The sequence below is a fragment of the Gossypium arboreum genome, chromosome 2 (assembly GCF_025698485.1).
Source record: "Gossypium arboreum isolate Shixiya-1 chromosome 2, ASM2569848v2, whole genome shotgun sequence".
Classification (NCBI taxonomy): domain Eukaryota; kingdom Viridiplantae; phylum Streptophyta; class Magnoliopsida; order Malvales; family Malvaceae; genus Gossypium; species Gossypium arboreum.
In genome coordinates, this window is record NC_069071.1 from 114,610,098 (window position 1) to 114,632,259 (window position 22,162).

The 22,162-nt window shown below is 32.2% G+C and overlaps 4 protein-coding genes across 4 annotated transcripts; 3 read left to right on the top strand and 1 right to left on the bottom strand.

Moving 5' to 3' along the window:
* The first annotated feature begins 416 nt into the window (after positions 1-416).
* On the top strand, positions 417-2,861 carry LOC108467331 (transcription factor DIVARICATA-like). Its single transcript, XM_017767958.2, has 2 exons — positions 417-1,449; positions 2,225-2,861. The coding sequence occupies exons 1-2, from the start codon at positions 1,022-1,024 to the stop codon at positions 2,682-2,684; spliced, it is 888 nt and encodes a 295-aa protein (XP_017623447.1). The 5' UTR covers positions 417-1,021; the 3' UTR covers positions 2,685-2,861.
* Positions 2,862-7,693: 4,832 nt separating this feature from the next.
* On the bottom strand, positions 7,694-11,828 carry LOC108462790 (sulfoquinovosyl transferase SQD2-like). Its single transcript, XM_017762697.2, has 11 exons — positions 11,290-11,828; positions 10,754-10,820; positions 10,443-10,513; positions 10,004-10,121; positions 9,850-9,923; positions 9,657-9,712; positions 9,484-9,567; positions 8,882-8,969; positions 8,721-8,798; positions 8,528-8,584; positions 7,694-8,419 (listed from the first exon to the last, which is right to left on the bottom strand). The coding sequence occupies exons 1-11, from the start codon at positions 11,649-11,651 to the stop codon at positions 7,924-7,926; spliced, it is 1,551 nt and encodes a 516-aa protein (XP_017618186.1). The 5' UTR covers positions 11,652-11,828; the 3' UTR covers positions 7,694-7,923.
* Positions 11,829-17,352: 5,524 nt separating this feature from the next.
* On the top strand, positions 17,353-18,033 carry LOC108466862 (josephin-like protein). The gene has a single exon (XM_017767218.2). The coding sequence runs from the start codon at positions 17,469-17,471 to the stop codon at positions 17,862-17,864; it is 396 nt and encodes a 131-aa protein (XP_017622707.1). The 5' UTR covers positions 17,353-17,468; the 3' UTR covers positions 17,865-18,033.
* A 999-nt stretch (positions 18,034-19,032) lies between these two features.
* LOC108467165 (mediator of RNA polymerase II transcription subunit 6-like) lies at positions 19,033-22,145 on the top strand. Its single transcript, XM_017767716.2, has 5 exons — positions 19,033-19,409; positions 20,567-20,741; positions 20,937-21,006; positions 21,401-21,510; positions 21,699-22,145. The coding sequence occupies exons 1-5, from the start codon at positions 19,168-19,170 to the stop codon at positions 21,858-21,860; spliced, it is 759 nt and encodes a 252-aa protein (XP_017623205.1). The 5' UTR covers positions 19,033-19,167; the 3' UTR covers positions 21,861-22,145.
* The last annotated feature ends 17 nt before the right edge of the window (positions 22,146-22,162 follow it).

Genomic DNA, 22,162 nt, shown 5'->3' on the forward strand with positions numbered 1-22,162 from the left:
CTTAATGTCACAAAAAAAAAGTAAAACTACACAAAAAAATCAAATTCCTCAATACATAAATGTTGAGGGTTATTTTTTTTAGAATCAAGACTAATTTGACATAATTTATAAATGTCGAGGGTTAAAATTACTATTATGCCAAGTTTTAAAAGTTGTCACAGGATAAAATTAAATAATTGTGTGACTAATTTGTAATTTTTCATTGTTAAATGACAAAAAAAATCAATAATAATTAAGTGAGTACTAGTGAATTTACCCTTTTTTTTTTTTTTTTTTTTTCCCTTCTCCTTCAAAGCTAAAATGACTCGAAAAATCCCATAATCACCACCCACTTTAGTTCCTTTCATTCACTTATTGGTTTTATATTGCTCATTGTCCCTTTCATTTTCTCTTTATTGCAATCACTTTCTATATATATAATATTTACAAATAGAACTTTGCTTTAGCTCAAGCATAAGCACATATAGGCGCCCACAATCTCCATTTTCACCAATCACAACTTAGCAGCTTTGACCCTTTCCCTTTCTTTTTCTGCTTTGCTTTTTCACTCTCTTCTAATTCCCCTGTTTCATACATTATTATATAAGCATTCATTCTCTCTTGCTCTCTTTGCTTTTGCTTTTTTGCTTTATAAAAGAGCTAACAATTTCTCAAAGTAGCTCCCTTTTCTTGGATTTTCACTGATTTTTGATGTTGTAATGATTTTGGGTTTTTTGAATTTTGATCTATATATTGTTTTTTCAGTGTTTTAATTCAGTGTTTTAGTTGGATTTTGGATCTTTTTATGTATATCTAGGTTTTTTTTTTCATCAAGATCTGATTTTTCCTTGGATTTTGGAGCTTGAGGTTCTTTTAAAGAGATTCCTTCATGGATTCCATTAATGCTTGAATGATTTAAAAGTTAAAAAAACAACCATTTCTCTGCAATTTTTTTTTCTTGGACTTTCTCTCTCTTTGAACAAGAGGGAGAAAAAAAGCAGAGCTTTTATTTTTAGGGGCAAATCATCTTTGGCAAAGAACAATGAATAGGGAACTTGAAATCCTTTCACCAGCTTCTTATTTACAGACATCAAATTGGTTGTTCCAAGAGAGTAAAGGTACTAAATGGACACCACAAGAGAACAAGTGTTTTGAAAATGCTTTAGCTTTGTATGATAAAGACACACCTGATAGATGGTTTAAGGTAGCTGCCATGATTCCTGGTAAAACAGTTGGTGATGTTATCAAACAATACAGGGAATTAGAAGAAGATGTTAGTGATATAGAAGCTGGTTTGATCCCAATCCCTGGTTATAGTAGTGATTCTTTTACGTTGGAATGGGTTAATGATGGTCAAGTGTTTGATGGGTTTAGAAATTATTATTATACACCTGGTGGTAAAAGAGGGACTGGGACTAGACCTGATCAAGAAAGGAAGAAAGGTGTTCCATGGACTGAAGAAGAACACAGGTAAATTTGCTTGTCTTGTTCATTTATGTCTTGTAATTATGGTTGGATTTAGGATATTAAGTTATGTTTGGTTTTATTATGTGGAATTTGTAGTGTTTAAGGCTGTCATGGTAGTGGAATGGCAAAAGGTTTATGTTCAAGGCTTTAGTTGACATTGATCTCGAATTTGATTCGTTAAAAGGATTGATAATTTGGATATTTGGAACATATTGTAGTAATGGGAATGTCTTGTTTGATCCTTGAAATTGTTATGTTTGGTTTTTAACATGTGGAATTTGTAGTGTTTAAGGTTGTCAGGGTAGTTCTTTGTTGATGGTGGACTCGCAAAAGGTTTATGTTCAAGTCTTTAGTTGAGATTGATCTCGGATTTGATCCATGGATAACTCTTACCATACTTGAAACATATTGTAGTAATGGGAATGTTCTTTTTGATCCTTGGAATTGTTATAAATGTTGGAAAAATGTTGTTTGTACAGACACCCTATAGGTTGTTTGGGTCAAAGATTGTATTTTGTCCCTTCCACTCAATAAATGGGCAAATTAGTCTCTATATATTAGATCAAAGAGCAAGAAATGGATGGAATTTTTAACAAGAAGGACCAATTTGCTCTTTGATCTAATGTTTAAGGGCTAATTTGCGCCTTTAAAAGGGAGCAAAATGCAATCTGACTTTTAGAACAGGGGCCTCTATGGTACTTTTACCAGTTGTTTGGTTTTGTGGGATGACCTTTTTGTCTAGCAGGCGATGATGGTTTTATTTGGTTATCAATGACAGGCAATTTCTAATGGGGCTTAAAAAGTATGGCAAAGGTGATTGGAGAAACATTTCGCGGAATTTCGTGACTACGAGAACACCGACTCAAGTGGCGAGTCATGCTCAAAAATACTTCATCAGGCAAGTAACCGGAGGGAAAGATAAGAGAAGGTCAAGTATCCATGACATCACGACGGTTAACATCCCCGATACCATCTCTTCTTCACCGGATCAAAGCAAGCCTTTGTCTCCAAGTAATTCTTCCACAGTCATGCAACCACAACAACAACCGAAAGCAACCAGTGTTACTAAAGAAATCCTCGACTTCGAGTGGAACCAACGGAATGAAGGAGCAGCTATCATTTTCGACCAGACGAGCAGCGGCAATGCACTCCTCTCACCTTACTGTGGGATGATTTCTTCATATGGACCTCAATTCGGATCGTACAACGCTCTTTTCCAGTCTATGCAACATCCATAGATCTTCATCGATGAATCAATCAAAAGCCCTTGTATCAGCTAGCTTTGATCAATTCCACATGTGTATATGTTGAAGATGCAATTTAGTCCCATATTTATCAATCACTGTAATGAGAGATCACTTAAATGGTTATGTGATTATCATTGAAATTATGCATCATTGAACCATAAAAAGAAAGCTTATTACATGACGCTTGGGGCATTTATTAATGTCTTTGTTGTCACCAGTTATTATTAGATTGATTGTGCCTTTGTTGGATATTTTGCCTTAATAGCCACAAGCCTTTCTGGTCAAATTATGGTTTTGGTCCCACTACCATATTCAAATTTGAACCTTAATTATTTTGGTTAGAATGTTAATATGATATCTATACATTTAAACCCAGACTAAATTATTCTTACATATTTGAAATAAGTTATATACCAAACCCAAAGAGGGTAAACTAATCGAAAGGTTAGAGATAAAACAAATCTCGTGCAACCTCACAATCTATGATACCAAGACACCACAATAAAAACACACTCGAAAACTATCATTGATATATATGTTATATAAACAATTGCAGTGCATTTAATATTATTAATGCGATGCATTTACCTATTTAAATTTCCTTCTATAACAATTTATACTACTTTTATATTTTAATTTCGTACATACTGCGTGTGTGTGTGTATATATATATATATATTATAAGTAGTAGTTTCAAACCATCCACAAACATATGAGATAGAATTTCTTGTTTTATAGAAATTTGAAACGTCTAATTTCTTAAGAGTAAAGGTGCGACAAATATACGAGTATTGAGTAAGATGATGATTATATGAAAGTTACACGCACATAATTCATCTCAGCTAAAAAAGATGTTATATTTTATAAATTTAAATGTAAATCAAGGGCAAATCTAGAAATATTAAGAGAGATCAGAATTGAATTATAAATTTTAAAGAGGACTAAATATAACTTTCTTTTTTGCATTCTAACCTTAGTGCTAATGCCTTCGAATCATGCTCTCCAAGACATCCCGTGAATCATTATGCAACTTGTAACCAAAATTACAACCACACTGTTGCATCTGCTTGAACTTGTTGCTTGTCACTAAATTGATATTGTTGTTGTTGATGAAAAAGACTGGTGGACACCATATTGGTTGCACCATGCACAAATAATTTTATGGTCCCACCCACTAGACAAAACTATTTAAGGCCAACATGGAGCAATATGTAAAAATACAAAACTTTTTCTTTTTTCATTAATGACAAAACTGTCGACTTTCCTCCTTTAAAAAAAAAAATCACTTTTTCTTTCTGCAATTTGTATAGGAAATGCAATTTGGCCACTTTATTCTAATGCCTTATAATTCCAATAAATATTTTTATTTAAAAAATTTGATTATAAATTTCAATAAATCGAAGCGAATAATACCTTGTAATTTAATTCGGATTCTCCCCTCCCATGCCCCTTGGGGCATCATAGTAGGACCAAAGGTACCAAATCGAAAGGGAAATAAAAGTTAAATTGTGGTTATGAATTTTTTTTATTATTTTTAAATTTAACATATAATTCTTGTTATTTAATTTGGTATAATTTGATTCTCAATATTTATAATTTTATTAGTTGCTTTAAATAGTTAACGAATGTTTTCAACATTCAACATTTTTCTCTTAAATTTCTTTTATTCTTATTGTGGGGTTGCTTTGTATTTATCGAACTTGTTGCAGACACTTAGAAAGACGATCTACGAGCAATCGAAGAAAGGCCAAAATAGGCCTGACGTCACGATGCGGTGAAACCCCAAGATGAACGTGGCATCGTGACATTTTCCCAACTTATGTAGTTGCATTTTGACAATTCAATATGATTTCTTTTTTCCAGTTAAACTCTGATTAATCTAGGACGTTTTAGTCATATTTGACATTCGAATTTGGCCTATAAAAAAGTCTTAGTAACGCAAGAAAGATTGATGCAACATCACAACATAGCACAATTAAGAAATAGCTTCAAGAGAAATTTGTGTTTTAGTCGAAGGGCTTTGTATTCGGGATTCAAAGTTTTTTTTTTTTGTTTATTATTATCTCCATCTTGTACTTTTCAGATTATTTTCTCATTAGTGAAATCTCATTTGCCCATTAATTTTTATCCTCTTAACTAAGGATTTTCCGAGTAAATATCTGTGTGTTCGATTTTTTCTATTTTCTTGTTTGTTGTTTATACGAGCCAATCTCAACACTTATATTTGACATATTACATACACCTAACATAAAATTTATACATTCATTTATCTAGTGTTAATTTATATTTATTAACATGAATTTTTGTATCGAAAGAGATTAAATCTTAAATCAGAAACTAAAAAAATAAAATAATGTTTGTTTTTATGTCCAAAAAGTGATAAAGGTTTCTTCTTCCCACGCATGCATATATGCAAGAATTACATATTAGATGCAAAGAACCCTGTCATGTTGCATCAGCTATTACAATTATTTTATTAATTTAATTTTGATGAAAATTTTATATTTATATTCCAATAATAAGTGGTTGTTGTTGAGAAAAAAAAAAAAACCCATAAAATTTCATTACCAGAACCAATGAGCTGTGGTTTTGTTTTGATTTTGATTTGATGATGTCAGTTTGCACTTTCTGTTCCCTGTCTCGTCTTTCATTTTATAATTTCGAAAACTTGTGTAGTGGAGCCGTCGGCTACCCAATTGAAAGCTCAATCTCTTCGTTTTCACCATGTTGTCTTTTGCCATTTGATTCAAAATTTTGATTTCATTTCAACTCAAATTTAATTATAATAAAATTAAAAATAATGGTGATAGTAAAATTAATTACTGTAATTGTAAAATAAAAAATTTATTATACCATAATTATCGTCCATCCAAAAGGGACTTAATTATATTTTTAGATTTTTATTTTATTTAATTTATTTTAGAAATTTAATTTCTCTATTTACTTGATTATTAAAGTTTAATTGATAAGTGTGTTTAAAATTTAAATTTTAAATGTTTGATTTAAAATTAAATTTCAATTAATAACCCATATTAAGATTTAACAGAAGGGGTTTATAATTTTGTCAGTTGGATTCATTTTAAATCAAAAATTACAGAAATTGAATTTTTAGAATTAAAAGTAAAGTGACTAAATTTCTAAAGTTCAAAAATATAAAGACTAAAGGCACAATTAGGCCAATTCAAATTGATTTGACGTAAATTGACTCAAATTAAGTAGGTGGAAATGACTTCAATCTAAAGTAATTATAACAAAAAATATTCGGAAACTTGAACCTCAAACTTGAATGATACAAATAAAACCGAAACTTAAACCTATTTTGAAAATTTTAAAATTTGAATTGACTTGATCTAAATTGAATCGTCGCAAAATCAATCCAATCCGCTCGGTCGTAGGGTTTATATGGTAAGAATAGTCTTCTTAAAGTATTTTTAGAAGAAACAAAGAATAAGAGTTAATCGAAACACAACAATTGAGGTTAAACAAGTGTTTTGAATATTGTTAAAACTTAATAATTTTTCCTTTTAGCCCTCTAATTAAATGATAAATTATATTTTTGACTTCTTTCAAAAATTAATAATACAATTTAAGTCTTTTTAACACAATTTTTAATTTCAACTACCGAAATTTTTAAATTTTATCTCAGCTTTGTTCACAAAATTCTAGCAATAACCATCAACTTAACCACCATTATACCAATGAAATCAATCAATAAACAGTTCATTGGAGCATCCATCTATTAACCTGTCAACATGTCATCTTCAAATGTCTCTTCTAATTTTCCATTATTGCAACATAGGACAAGCAATAGAATCCTTCAACTTATGAGAGTACTTCAATGGACTTCAATTCAGCTTCATGTTGAGCTGAAAAGTAATTATTAAAACAAAACATTCATTTGTCACTTCAAATTTTATTTTTTTGCCTTTTTTTCTGTAAAGTTTTTCAAACATCAATCAAAAGCGACATTAGTGGGGAGTAAACAGGCGAACTGCGAACCATGGTGTTTCACCAAGTTGTTGTTGTCGACGATTGATACAAATACCTGTAGCTTTTGCCTTAAAGACATGCATAATGAAACTGATATAATTCCAACAGGAACCTGAAAAAAATGTTGACGTGACTTTGTTTTTTTTAACATAAACATTACTTCAATGTGAAGAAACATCCTGTTTGGTCCTTCAGAATCACTTGGATTTATGTAAATTAAACTTGGTAATTGGGACTGAATTGGGTGGTTTTGGTTGAAGTTAATTTGGGTATGGATTAATTTCAAGTTTAAATCATTTCGAATTCGAGTTGTTTTGGAATTAAATAGTTGAATAAATTTGTGTTTTCAAATAATTTGATTATGGGCTTAGATTACTTTGAGTTTTTAATAATCATTTTAAGTTCGAGTCGTTTTGTGCAACTATATTTCTTAATAAATTATTATACGAAAAGTATTAAGTCAAAATTGTCAACGAAAACATGATATTGTATTGCTCACGGTGTTTACTTAAGAAGTAACACTCGGTGCAACACGAACATTGTGTTCTAACGAGATTAGATTTTATACATAATATGATCGTGTTTTTGTATTGTGACTAAAGTTTCAAGTTTTAAAGGAATATGAAATTATGAAATTAAGTAGAAGGATAAAAGTATCATGAACACTCATGTACTAAGAGTTACATTGCATTTGACTCTTTTTATTTAATAAATGGGCAAATTGATCCTATACGAAAGATCAAAGAACAAAATAATCATTTATGTTACAAATTTCATCCATTTCTATAGTTAAAAACTGATGTAACTGATAAAAAAATCAGACAATTACATGTGAGTACCACTTGTACCTCGTGCTAACATATAGGGACTAGTTTTTAACAGTTGAGTTTTTCAGAAAATTATTAATTTTCTCTTTAATCTAACGTATAAGAATTAATTTAACTATTTTTTGAGTTGAGGGGGCAAAATCCAATCTGCCCATACCGGTAACTCTTAGCAGGCAGAAGCAGTTTCAATTGTCAAGGCGTAATATCCAGTTACCAATATGTGCCTATTTCTAAGCATTATCATTAGAAGTACATAAATATGCACAACAAAGTAAACATTACTGCAAAAGAATCAATCATGCATATCCCATAGAAGAGCCTTTTTGAAAGGCAATAATAAGTTGACAATCCCTAGAAATTTGCAATTTTCCTTTCTTTTCTACCAAGCAAACTAATGTTAGAATATATTCTAATCACCTATAGCTGATTTTCGGGGAGGGGAAAACTCGTTTTGCTAGCCATTGTAGAGGTCTCAGTAGTTGTGCTCTCTTCTTCCGCCAAAACCAAATAGCGGCGTTGTACTGTTCGTTCCGTATCTTCTTAGTCGCTGCTCTCCAATCGTACTTTTCCATTTCTTGACGTGCAGCTTTGCCAATGGTTTCTCTCATCTCCTTATTTTGTAACAATGGCCCCAGTTTGGTCAAGCAATCATCGAGATCTCCGGGGTTAAAGAGAAAGCCGGTTTTGCCTTCCTGGTCTGCCGGAATTATATCAGGGATCCCCCCTGCACGAGCACCCACCACTGGGATTCCTGAAGACATAGCCTCCAAAACAACAAGTCCAAGTGTCTCGGATTCTGAGGGCATGACGAATATGTCCCCACTTGCATATGCTTGAGAGAGCTCTTCGCCTTGTAACATTCCAGTAAAAACCACTGGCATGCCTGAAAACAACTTCTCAAGATCTTCCCTGTAAAGAGATCAAATATTGGTTTTTAAAGGAGCTTGAATTAACGACATAGCAAACATAGTATCCCTGAAATACTTGAGACTGCATTAAAGCAGTCACACGGATTACCTGTACGGTCCATCTCCGATAAAAGCAATTCTAGCTTCAGGAAGTCTATCCATGACACTGTAAAATCGTATATATTCCTAACGTTAAAATTTGCAACAAAAAAAAAAAATCATAAATCAAAGGGAGTCTATGGTCGCAATGAAAATTCAACGTAACTCCATTAATTTTTCAATTTTCAGCTATGACATGGTACCTTTTGAGGAAATCCAAACTCTTCTCGACTCCAAGACGCCCGACATGAATTATCAATGGTCTCTCCGGTTCACCATTGCTTTATAAGGCAATATATATATAGCATTTAGTACTACATTGTAATTTAGGATCGAGAAACAAAATAACTGGTACATGGAGTACCTTAGTCTTAACCGCATTTCATGAGAACGATATCGGGGGTGGAAGCTTTCGGAATCAACACCCTTGTTCCAAAGCCGAATCTTATTAGCTGAAAGTGTTGATAAATAAAAAGAAGGTTAGTTTAAGGTCGAGCTATCTACTTATCGTCAACAAGCCAGCAATCATAGAAGTAAATAAGAGAACAAATAACACAAAATGCAAAAAGAAAAAAAAAAGGCTTGACGTCATATGGTAAAAGTACCATAGAGGCCGCTGTACTAAGTCAGATTGCATTTTACCCCTCTACTAAAAAAAAGACAAATTAGTCCCTATACGTTAGATCAAAGTGCAAATTGGTCCTTTTGTTAAAAATTTCATCCACTTTTACTGTTAATGATTTACTGTCTGATTTATTGTCAGACAGCACAAATGGATGAAATATTTAACAAAAAAGACCAATTTGCTCTTTGATCTAACGTACAAAGATTAATTTGCCCATTTTTCGAATAGAGAAGGCAAAATGCAATCTGACTCCTCGTCCAGAGGCCTCCATAGTGTACTTTTACCAACTCTGTAGTAACACCAAAGCTAAAATGCAGAAGGTTAGTTTGATATATGTTTACCAGCAGTTACCCTAGCTGCTCGGAGATCCTTTGCAATTGCAACTGATGGAACCAGTGTAAGATCGGCTGCTCTATGAAGAAATTCTGATAAAAGAGCAAAAAAAACTGTCTATTACTTAAACTTGGGCGAGAATACTGGCTTAAAACAAGGGTATAGAAAAGGTCTTACATACTTAATATCAACCACATAGGTTTCACCAACCAACTAAAAGTGTACCTCGGGATATACCTGTAGAACAAACGAAACGTCAGATTTGAGATCGGGTTTCGTATAACAGTTCCATAGAACAAACAAGTCTCGGGATATATCATTATTGAAGGAACGGGATGGATTTATTAGGTGAATCAAAGAAGAATCGAACTCACACTGGAACATGGGTGTGGTAAGACATTACTATGGGTACACATAGTAGTTTTGCTATAATGAGAGCACCGAAAACCTGCAATGCAATCCGCAACAATCAGGAATTTTTCTCCTACTGTTCCTCAAGAACTTAACGAGCAGCAATTAGAAGTGTACCATGATCCCGGGTGAAGATGCGTGTATTATATCAGGCTTAAACCGTGCAACTTCTGAAATTATTCTTGGACTGAGTGCCAAGGAAAGAGGCACTTTCTGGTACCAAGGGCACGGGAAACTGCAATGAGAAAGAGAAAAAAGGAAATATATATATATATATAAAAAAAAAAAGAACCAATATAGAACGAAATCCAAAGAATGAACTAACGAAATAGTTGAAACATATATGAAGAAAATTGCTTAACATTTCACAACAAAGCTATCTGCATCCTCAGGGACAAAGACACGGACACTAAATCAATCATTGTTAAGCACTTTTACCAACCCCTCATAAACTGCCTAAGAATGCTTCGCGAATGGTAACATTCACGGGGTTGCACGACATCTTAGAATGTAATCAAAGGTTAACTTTTGCTCAAATTTATTTGATTAGACCAACCTTCTCGATCCAATCAACTTTGCTCCGTAGAACTCCTTCGGGACCCCTTCGTGTGTTGTTACAACCATTACCTATGAAAGACCAATAGCCACATAATTAGTTCATCATAATTATATTCCGGTCAAAAATTTCAGCTGCATCGGCTATGATCTTCTGGATAAGAATGAACTTAAGCTAAACCGGTATTTGTTCGACCGTTATTCCTTCAAATACAGTCAACTAGAAATCACTTGAATCAAATAAAAAGCTAATGAACTCAATTCCTAAGCAGTACTCAATGGTACTGCCATAAACAAACATAATGAACATACCTCATCTCCCATTTCCCTTAAATATTTTATAAAATTCTGGAACCTGTTTTTATACCCTGATACATACCTGCAAAAATGGGAGCAAAATGCATCCAATGAGTACCAAGTTTCCACATTTTAACAAATTGATACCTATATAAGCAAAGATCAAAACTTCATAATTGATAACAGCCATGAAATCAATGTAACTCTCAAAACATTAACAAAATGCACTCAATCAGTGCCAATTTTCTACATTTTTTAACAGTGTAAGGTAACAAATTGATACCTACATAAGCAAAGATCAAAACTTTAGCATAATTGATAACAGCCATGAAATCAATGTAACTCTCAAAACATTAACAAAATGCACTCAATCAGTGCCAATTTTCTACATTTTTAACAGTGTAAGGTAACAAATTGATACCTACATAAGCAAAGATCAAAACTTTAACATAATTGATACCACTAACACACACCAACTAACACCCAAAGGTCTCAAATTTAACAACAAGAACAACATGACTCAGAACATAAGATGCAAAAGTGAGACTCACGAGAAAGGAGAAGGCTCGACAAAAAGTGCAATACGACGTGGCTTTGCATTGTTTTCAGAATCAATCAAAGGAGGATTTTCATCTTCTCCATCATCTTCTTTCACCTCTGCAACACTCAATCCACTTGCTTTAACAACAGTTACCCTTCTTTTTCTCTCAGTTTTCAATCTGAGTGACAGAGAAAAGCATATTTTTTTGCAATTCAAGCTAATGGGTGTTTTTGAAAATGAAGAAAAGGGCAAAACTTTAATAGAATTGGGAAGGATTAAATTAGAAGAAGAACAAGAATTGCTTGAACTTGAAGGGTATACAAATAAAGGATGAGAAGAGAGATAAGGGTTTATGGACAAAGAAGAAGACATGATGTAGCACTGAATAAGTTACTGCAAAAAAAGGGGGGGGGGTTGTTTTGGATTGATTAATATGGAATAGGTGATTTGGTGAAGGAATCTAAGAAGACCTATGAATACGCAGAGAATGGATATTCTATATTTTGTATTACAGAGAGGAGAGCATCGAACAGAAGATGACTGAGCATATGCTTTTTATATAGGCAATGGATTAATTTCACTAAAGGTCCCCAAATAACGATCTATATTCTAAATCAGTGCTTAATCTTCAAATTCATCAACCTACTGTCAATTAAGGTGTTAATTGTAAGCATTCACCGTATAATCCTCCTAAATTTTAATAAAATCTTTTTAATATGCCATGTTATTCATTTGGATTTGGATTACTACAAGATAAAATGCATTGAATCATGTGAATCATATGATTAAATGCATTGCAATCACATATAGGGACCATACGTGCCATTGAAGAGGGGGAGGAGGTCCTACTTCGTTATCCTCAATGATTGATTGAGCAAAATTTAAACCACAAATTGGCTTTCTTTTTGTCCTTTTTCACTAGAACCAAACCAGTTCGGTTTTATGTCTTAAAGATTTTTTCATCTCATCTCCTTTATTAGTAGTGTTACTTTGCGTAAATATACTTCATTATTCTCCATTACAACATACTTTATTTAACTTAAATATAAGAAAGTATCTCAAAACATAAATTCCGACATCCTTAAACTCATGTTTGTCTTGTAGTAATTCAAATACATTTGAATTATTATTTATTATTATAAGCTACACCTTTCACTTTAATCTCAAATAAAAAAATGCGTAGAATACATGAATTTTTTTCATATCTATGGTTGTTAAATTGTATAAGGTTTTGAATTCTTGTTTCTAGTTCAATAATAACGATGTTATTAAAATCGAATTAGATTCATTGGTTAAATTAATTAAATTTAAAATTAGTGGTTTAATCAAATCACCCAATAATATATAATTGAATATAAAGCAAATTATTATGAATTGGTAAAAAAAAAATGCCAGACCAATGTTGAAACGAGTTCAAACACTTAAATTAGATGAATTAAAAATCGATAATCTAACCTGATTCCCAATCTAATTCTTACATCATTGAATGATGGTTCAGCCAATGGACCAATAATCTTCAAAGAAGCTCAGGCTTTAAGTTAGTTCAAAATAGTTTTCTTTCTGTATTTCATGCTTGATTGACAAACGTCGGCTTAATCTAAGAATTCAGCCCATATTTTCTGGTCTAAAACTAAACCTGGGTTTGAGCTTGAAAACCTTCATCCCTAGGTGATTATCGGTTTTGTGCTTATAAATTATTCGAGTTTTATTTGAAATAGTTTAAATTTAATTCAATTATTCTTGAGTTGAGCTCGAACTCTATCGATTGATGTGAGTTTAAGTATCTTAACTATATTTGACTCAACCGAATTAGGTAAGCTAATGTCTTTAAGTATATTTTACTATCCAATTGAATATATATAAATCAATTTTGACCCGAATGTGAATTTGTATAAAATTTTGGTTAATATCATTTTCTTATTATCAAAACTTGTATGAAATAGTAGTTAGAGTTACTGTCTTACACTAATAAAGTTCGATGAATGACAGTTTATATAACAGTCCAGCAATAGGCTATCATTCATTGAAGTCTATTACCATTGTTTAACACTTAAAAGGCTTGAATTTAAAGATTGACATTCTCCATCCTTCTCTCTCAATATTATACTGATAAAAGAAATGATTTTCGACATAACATTCCATAAAATAAAATTGATTGCAATTACTCCATAGTGTCGCGACACTATTGTATCATAAAAATCGGGCCTCGACTAGACCATGTTGTCAAGAGAGGCCTTGAGAGTCTCATAATCAACGTGAATATCTTATTCTAATGTTCTAGTCACATTGTTGTTATAGTTATGATTTGACTTTGAAAGATTGCTTATTATTTGCATTAAATTCGAGTATTATTACCGTCCGAATATGATCCCAAATTAAAAAAAATATTTATTGAATATTCAAATATGATAAATATATAAATTTAATAAGTCAAAGAAAATTCAAGTAAAAAATTTAAAAAATCAATAAAAATTATTTAGATATTTATAAATATTTAAATCCACATTGTTTATGATTAGTATCAATGATTAGTGGTCATTGCTTTAATGAGGCTGGAAATTTATGAATGAGTATCCTTCTTTGTCTCCCAAAGACAATGAACTTATGGTGAGTATCACTTTCATAACCAAAATTTTGTCCAAATAAATTAAGACAAAACTAAAAATTTTCTAAATCTAATACAGCTTGATTTCAACTCAAACTACTTCTTTGAAAATGTTGCTCTAATTGTCTCAATTAGAGTTGACAATGGGTTAATTCGGGACAGATCTTAAAAAACATGTAGGCTCGAGTCCGGTCTGACTTGAAAATGGGTTTAAATTTTTGTTCAAGTCTGACCTAAATTATATATGTTAAATTCGGACCTGGACTGACTCGACCCATATTAAAGCCTATAGCATTGATACAATAGGGAATGTACTAATACTTGCTACGAAATATTGATACTCGAAAAATTTTTCTTTAATTTTCAAAATATCTAACATTAAAACGGTATTGATATCAGGCAGGATATCGATATTTTTGTAAAAGGTACTAATACTTTGTTAAGGTATTCGGGCTAAGCCCAGGCCAAAAAAAGCTTACCCGAGGCCTTACCCTGTTTAGAAAGCGGGCCTCGTTTTTTGTCCAAGTCTATATTTCGGGCCTATATTTTTCTCCAAACCTCCAAATTTTCAAGCGAGCCTTCGAGCATGATCAGGTGACCCAGCCCGTGGACAACTCTAATCTCAATTATATAGATGTATATATTATTTTTATTTACATGTCTAATTGTATCAAAATAAAATTCATGTATTAAACCAGACATCGAATAAAAATTTATTTACAATATAGTAACTATCTTGAACCGATTGGTATGAATCAATAAATATGGGTATAAACTAAAAACACATTGAAACATACCAAAATTTTGATGTGAATGAAATTTTTATTGGTTGATATTGATTAAGACTAAAACGGTATATACTGACCAATGCGGCACCACCGACCATGATTTCCAAAGCTTTCCTAAAGCTTATCTTAAAGCTCCATCATTAAGCAAATAAGTCCTTAGGGTGGGTCTCCCTTTTGTCTACTTTTCTATTCATTTTGCTTTGTCATTCGAAAGCTTTCTTTTTCTTGATTGTTTTGACCAAATATTGGTCCAATTAAAAAATTCGTCCCATAGGACAGCAAAATCCAAGGAGAAAAAATGGGGTTAGTTCAACTATACGTTCCTAAACTATGTTTCATATTTTAAATTAGTCCCAAAGTTCAAAGCGTTTTGACTTTTTGAAACATTAGTATCGTATTAATTAAATTCTTACGTCAGCCTAGCTATTAGCTTAGACATTAAATATTAGCTCGAATGTGATGAGAAGTATATTTAAAGCATGTAGATTAAATGTTAGCTTAGTTATGGATAGGTTCGATTTGATGTGTTAAAAAATCTCTCTTCTAATTTTAATGGAACTCTTTGTTTCTTTAACACGTCAGATTCAAATTATTCTTCATGCGATAGGTATACTGTATACACACGTTTTAAATACACTACACGTCAAATCGAGTCGACATATAACGCCAAGTTGACATTAAGCTAATAGAAGAACTTGATTGATATGTAAGGACAACGTCAGAAAATATTTTTGGGATTAGAAGTTAATAAAATATTTGGGAGGCTAAAATGCAATTTTCTCATTGTACTTACTTGTGATTTCTTACAATTTAAAGGACTATATAGAGAATTTTCCATTTTCACGGGGCCAAGGCAATGCCTGTCCCTTCCCTCCACCCCTGTTGATACATTGTTGATACTTTGAGATTAAAGTTTAGGATCAAATTAAAATTACAATCATACTTTAAGAGCCTCTTATGAATTAACCTAAAAAGTGGTTGCCTTATATTCACACCAAGCCACCAAGGCTCACACTCCCATAGATATCAATAGAGATAAATTAACATTTAGTCCCTAAACTTGACAATATTTTTAACTTTAATTATTAAACTTTTTATGGTCTACGTTAGTCTAGAAACTTGACAACTTTTTCTTAATTTGATCCCTAAACTTATATATCGATAAGGGAGGATGACGTGATATTTTAATATTGTACCATGTCATCACTTGAAAAGTTTTAAAAAAATTGAATTTTTTATAACTTCTTTATAGTTTTTAATAATTTATATAATATTTTTTAAATTGATGTGACACAATTTGAGAGTGTCATATCATCGTGTCTTAATGGAATCCAAATTCAAGGACCAAATTAAAAAAAATTACCAAATTGCAAGACTAATGTCGACCAAATTAAAAAAAAATACCAAATTTAAGGACTAAATATTGCTATACCCCATATCAATATTCAAACATATTCCCTCTCTTTTTCCTATATGTTTTCAAAGAAGTAGGCCATCCTCTTAACAAATTCTATATTTCTCATAACGAAATCAAGATATGGCTAACAAAAGAGAAATAAAAAGTAGGGACCTAATAGCAAAAAAAAAAGAAGAAAAAAAAGGTACCTCAAAAGCAACGCTGATAAGAAGAGAATCAAGTGCTTGTCTCCTTATGTTCCCTTCGCTTAGTTGCTGCTAATTAACACTTTAATTAACTTTTTGACCAATCTGCCCTTCAAATCATCCTCTTTTCATTTTTTTCCCTCATTGCTTTACCTTTTCTATTCAAATTCTTGTACATATATGCACCTAACCTAACCTAATACTGCACCTCACATCAAATAAGTAGTCCCACTTTTACCTAAGCTTGTTTTTTTGCTTTTTTTTGTTTAATACCTACTTTTAATATTTGTACCGATATCAGAACAAAAATGATACATTTATTGGTAGGGTATTGATAATTTTGAGTTTAATATCGATTGTTATGAGATAATCTTTATATGAATATGATCTCAAGTTAGATGATCTTGAAATTAGAATCAGTGAATTATGAATTAATTATGATAAACAATGTGATTCCTTGATTTTGATTAACCCGGATTTATACCTTATTTGTTGATAAAAAGTTTTGGACATATTCTCACCCAATTCAAATATGAACATGAATTTGGAAATATTCAAATTCAAAATGACCTAAAACTTTAAATGATCGTAACTTGAAAGAACCTGAACTTGAGTATAAAGCTAGAATGAAAAAAAAATCCAAAATAAATTGAACCCAAAAAAAATTGATCATAAATTTTAATTTGCCCCCTCAAATTTTAATGGCCAACTGCAAATAAGCATAACTTTAAGTGACCAAAATTGGAATATATAGATGGAATGAAAAAAAATCCCAAAAATCTTACCTGAAAATTTTAATGAAATTCAAAATAATTTTAAAATTTTAAAATCCAAATTAACTTTGACCCTACCGGGGCAATTGAGAAATTCTAGCTTTGGCATCAATGAATAGGCAATTTTACATTCAAATACGCTTGGTGCATGTTCCATGCACGTATACATACCATTGCATGTGACGATTGTTGCTTTGTGGAAAAAGTTAGCCCACCGTGTTTAAAAATTTAGGGCCTGTAGTCAACATCTTTGACAATGAATATGCTTTACAGTTAATTTACAATTTAATTCTTTAACAATTGAATAAATAGCCCCTAATTCCTCAATAAAATACCCCTAAAAACCTTATCAAGTGTTTCTTCTTCGTTGGTAACCTTTTCTATGAACTTCCCTTAAATCTTGTTTCTCAAGTACTCCAGAATGTTGAGAAGAACGACAATCAAGCAAGTGATTTCCAGTCCCGATGATGATGAGAGCCCAAAGATGTTACTAAAACATGGGGGAAGTGGCAAAAGAAGAGGTAAAAGAAGAAGGGTTGCCGTTGTCGCGATGTTTACGTTAAGGCTTGTTAAAAGATCCTTTTCACCGGCAAGATTGTTGAGGCGTCTTGGAGATAAAGTCGTGAGGGCTTTACGGTTGGTGTCGATTAGAAGGAAGTCTATGCGTAAGGTTTCTTCTTCAAATCTTCCCAGGTCACGGTCATTGGCCGAATCTATCGACTCCCATCGTGCTGAAGCTATAGAAGATTGCATCGAGTTCTTGAATTCTTCTTCGTCTTTGTCAAGATCGAACTCAGTTTCCACATGTTCTTGCTAGAGATTGTGGAACTAGAACAAAAAAAATTGTAAATGAAACGGAAAACAATAGGGGTAGTCTATATGATTCATTGATTATTTTGATTTCCAATATTATTGTTTTCATCCTTGTACTATACTTAACTTCGAATTTAGTCCTTGTATTTTGATTTGAATTTTTTTTTTAAAAATCACTAAACTCCAAATTCCCAGCTTTCCATTAATTTTTCATTTGGAAAACATTTTTTTTTTAATTTCACATCAGCCAAATGATGGTATAATAGTAATAATAGTAAGATGATTAAATGATGTCAAATTAAAGTTTAAGTACTAAAATTTCAAATTTAATATAGTATAGGGACTAAAACCATAATTTGACCTTTAAAAAATAGATGCCGAAAGCAATCGAACCAAATGGATTGCCTAATTTCACGGGGACAATTTGGTGGGGATTTAGGGGAAAAGGTTTATAAATGGATATATACAAAAGTTAAATTTTGAATTAAGACGTTTTCTTTTTTAGCTTTTTAAAATATTATTGAGTTTTAGCTCGAGTTGTATGGGCATTATTGTCAATATAAGAGGACGTGGGTTCGAGTACATTGAAGCGCATTATCCTCCTATTTATGAGTTAGAGAAAGACCATAAAAAAAATCATAAAAAGTACTTATCATTATTTGCAAACTGGAATAAAGACGGCATGAAATATTTGATGCACTAAAAGTGTCTAAATTCATTCAACGATAATGAATCACAAGATATCATTATGAAATGTATAATAATTATATTTATTTTAAAATTATTTATCGGTGAAATTAGAAATTTTATATTGGGGTTGAAATAAAATTATAAACTTTTGACGAGACTAAAAGCAAAGTTTTTGTTTATAAAAGGGCTTGAATTGAATAATTGATAATTGAGAGGGGTTAAAATTGATAATATCTCATTTTACTAGGGAGCAGGGGCGAATTTGAATGTTTTAGGTGGAACCAAAATTGAATCATAAATTTTTAAATTTCATCATTTGAGGGTTAAAATGTAATTTTATTATACATAAATTTATAATTTAATAATTTTAAGGGACTGAAATGCAACTTTTTACTTGGGGCCTTGCATTCCCCCTTAAAAGGGTTGAGTTACAAGTTATTCAAGTTTAATTAGAAAGAAATATAATTATTGAATAATTAAACACTTATATACTTAAAAGAGAGATTAAAATTGAATAATAGCTAAGCTGAGCTAAAGGGCTAAAAACACACCAATTTGAACGAAAAGGAAAAAGGTCCAAACTACGACAAGAACATACCCAAAAACATAGCCCCAAAATGGCGACGCCACCGGGGGCGGCAGGGGGAAACTTTGAAGCACCACCACCACCTCCGATGCAACCTCCCGGAACGGACATGACAGGTATATGTTTCAGAGACCAATTATGGCTAAACACGTACCCGCTTGATCGAAACCTGGTTTTCGATTACTTTGCCCTATCTCCATTGTATGATTGGACCTGCAACAATGAGCAGCTTAGGATGCGATCCATTCACCCTCTTGATCTCTCTCAACTTTCGTAAGTCTGGGTTTTCTTCCCCTTTCAATTAATGCTCTTTGGCATGCTGCAAAATTAGATATCTTTTAGTTTGTTTTTTGGAATTGAAAATTGTTAAATTTATGAAACCTAGTTTGAGTGTTGAAGAAATAGTGATTTGGGTATGCCAAAGAGTCAAAGCTTTAAAACAAAGTTAAATTCTGTTGTTAGTCCCCATACTTTACAAAAGTTGTAGATTTAGTCTTTATACTTTAATTTGGTCATTTTTAATCTTTATACTTTTCAAAATATAAAATTTCAACCATCGCCAAAGATAACTGCAATTTCCAAAATCTAAGGTGGCAGCATACTATCATGTGTAATGTCATCGCAGCTTGTTATTTCCACTAAAAATCCAATTATAGGGACTTAAAATGATCTAATTGGAGAATATGAATTAAACCTACAATTTCACCCATAGTATAAGACTAATAATTGAATTTAACCAAATGAATTCAACTGCTACTGTTTTGGGACTAAAAGTTTAAAATTCAAGAAGTATAGGGACTAAAATTGACCAATTTAAAAATTTACAGTGATTAAAATTGATCAAATTAAAATACAAGGACTAAATCCACAACTTTCGTAAAGTACAGGGACTATTAGCAAAATTTAACCTAAAAAATTATTAAGGGTTGGGGTAGCTACCAAATAGTTAACTTGATTTTGCAGTTTAATTAAAAGTATTTCATTTGATTGGAAATTTTGCTGATTATTTCATCAATTATAGCATAGAATTGTAGTTTAAAAGATTTAGGTGATACATTTATATAAAACTTCTACGCGGCACACGCAATGGAGCCATAGACAGTCAAGTGAAATTCAATCCACGAAATAATTTGATCTATGAACAGCATCTTTGTGGTAAAGGTCGTAATGCTAGAGAAATCATTACCGCAAGGCATAGAAGGGGAGGTCATAAGCGTCTATACCGTAAAATTGATTTTTGACGAAATGAAAAAGACATATATGGTAGAATCGTAACCATAGAATACTACCCTAATCGAAATGCATATATTTGTCTCATACACTATGGGGATGGTGAGAAGAGATATATTTTACATCCCAGCGGAAAGGTGCTTATAAGATTAGTAACGAGGGTTTTTTTTTTTTTTTTTTCCTTTTTAAATTTAATATAGGAAAATGACTGGGATGGAGTATATGCTTAGTGAAGTTATGGAACCACATCTCTTTGTTATTCGTAAACAAAAGAGGGACAGTGCGGAGAAAGTCACGCCGATGCTAGCATATTATATTTTGGATGGTTCGATATATCAAGCACCGCAGCTTTGCAATGTCTTTGCAGCTCGAGTTGTAAGTTTCATCATATTGTTTTTCCTTTTGTGTTTCATACCTGTATAACAAAACGATGCTGGTTTCAGTCTGGTAACGGTTTTCTTTTCGTTGAAATGTTACCAAAACCAGTTTCCCATTCGGATGTCTTGGTCATTCGCCATATTTATATGCATGTATCATCTGTTGGTTATTAATAATTTATCCATTTGACAGGGACGTGCTCTCTATTATATATTGAAAGCTTTTACGACTGCTGCATCAAAACTGGAGAAAATCGGATATGGTAAATACTTTCATTGATCATGATCGTAATTCTCGAAAATGGTCATAATCATGCAATATAGGAGCAATCAGATTCTTTTGGTCTTTCCCTTTTGCTTTAAACCTTTAATAATACCATTGCCTGTTTCAACTCTGTCGGCACGGATTCCTGTTCATTTATAGCAATTGGTCATCTTATTTTGTGCCTTGTATCATGGTAAAAGTACCATGGAAGCCCCTGTACCAGAAATCAGATTGCATTTTGCTCCTTTTACTCAAAACATGGAGTAATTAATCTTGGTACATTAGATCAAAGAACAAACTGATCTCTTAGTACAAGGGCCTCCATGGGACTTTTACTCTCACATCATTCATTGGTGGCTTTTTACGTTGTTTGAATTGAATTTCTGGTGCAGTTGACACCGAAAACGAAAGCGAAACTGTTGAACCAAAGGGCGGTAAAGAGGCAATCGACTTCAAGGAAGTTAAACGTGTGGATCATATTCTTGCTTCCTTGCAGCGAAAGGTAACCTACATAACGCAAAATCTTTGCCTATGTTCTTATTTCGATCTTAATTTTTACGATGGTATAAGATCGGTAATACGAGGGACTAACATTTTTCATTTCGGATTTTATTGCTTTGTTGTCCACTTCTCTGTTTGTATAGAATCTATTTTGTTCATGATTTTAAAAACCTGCATTACAATTTGCAGTTACCACCAGCGCCTCTGCCACCCCCGTTTCCCGATGGCTTTGTTCCGCCTTCAACAGCAGAAGTAGAGAAAGATCCCGAGAACCAGCAAATAGCAGAGCCTCAACCTTCTGCTGTTGATCCCATCATTGATCAAGGTCCAGCTAAGAGAATGAAATTTTGAGGCCATTGTTTTTCTCCCATTTAAATGGAGCATTTACAACTTATTAGCTAACCGAAAAATCTTGGTTCAGTTTATTCAGTTTTGACAATAAATTTGGTTCGGTTTTAGAGACTTTGACCGAATGCTCACCCTACCTTTTAGCCTTGTGTTACCCACAAGCTTTGTCATCTAATGTAAATTAGCATCTAATGTAAATTAGATGAACTCTTAAACTCTTAAAGTGATTCAATTGAAAGTTTAAAGTGATTCAATTGAAGAATATAAACTAAATTTGATTAAGTTAAATCGCAATAGCAAAGCTT

Bases quoted from the DNA above. Each gene is read 5' to 3' on its own strand.
- LOC108467331 (XM_017767958.2), top strand. From the start codon at position 1,022: ATGAATAGGGAACTTGAAATCCTTTCACCAGCTTCTTATTTACAGACA. The intron at 1,450-2,224 runs GTAAATTTGCTT...TATCAATGACAG, and splicing joins TGGACTGAAGAAGAACACAG to GCAATTTCTAATGGGGCTTA.
- LOC108462790 (XM_017762697.2), bottom strand. From the start codon at position 11,651: ATGTCTTCTTCTTTGTCCATAAACCCTTATCTCTCTTCTCATCCTTTA. The intron at 9,924-10,003 runs GTACACTTCTAA...ATTGCATTGCAG, and splicing joins CATCTTCACCCGGGATCATG to GTTTTCGGTGCTCTCATTAT. The intron at 8,585-8,720 runs GTACCATGTCAT...ACGATTTTACAG, and splicing joins AGTTTGGATTTCCTCAAAAG to TGTCATGGATAGACTTCCTG.
- LOC108466862 (XM_017767218.2), top strand. From the start codon at position 17,469: ATGTTGAGAAGAACGACAATCAAGCAAGTGATTTCCAGTCCCGATGAT.
- LOC108467165 (XM_017767716.2), top strand. From the start codon at position 19,168: ATGGCGACGCCACCGGGGGCGGCAGGGGGAAACTTTGAAGCACCACCA. The intron at 19,410-20,566 runs GTAAGTCTGGGT...AATTTAATATAG, and splicing joins CTTGATCTCTCTCAACTTTC to GAAAATGACTGGGATGGAGT. The intron at 21,007-21,400 runs GTAAATACTTTC...TTTCTGGTGCAG, and splicing joins ACTGGAGAAAATCGGATATG to TTGACACCGAAAACGAAAGC.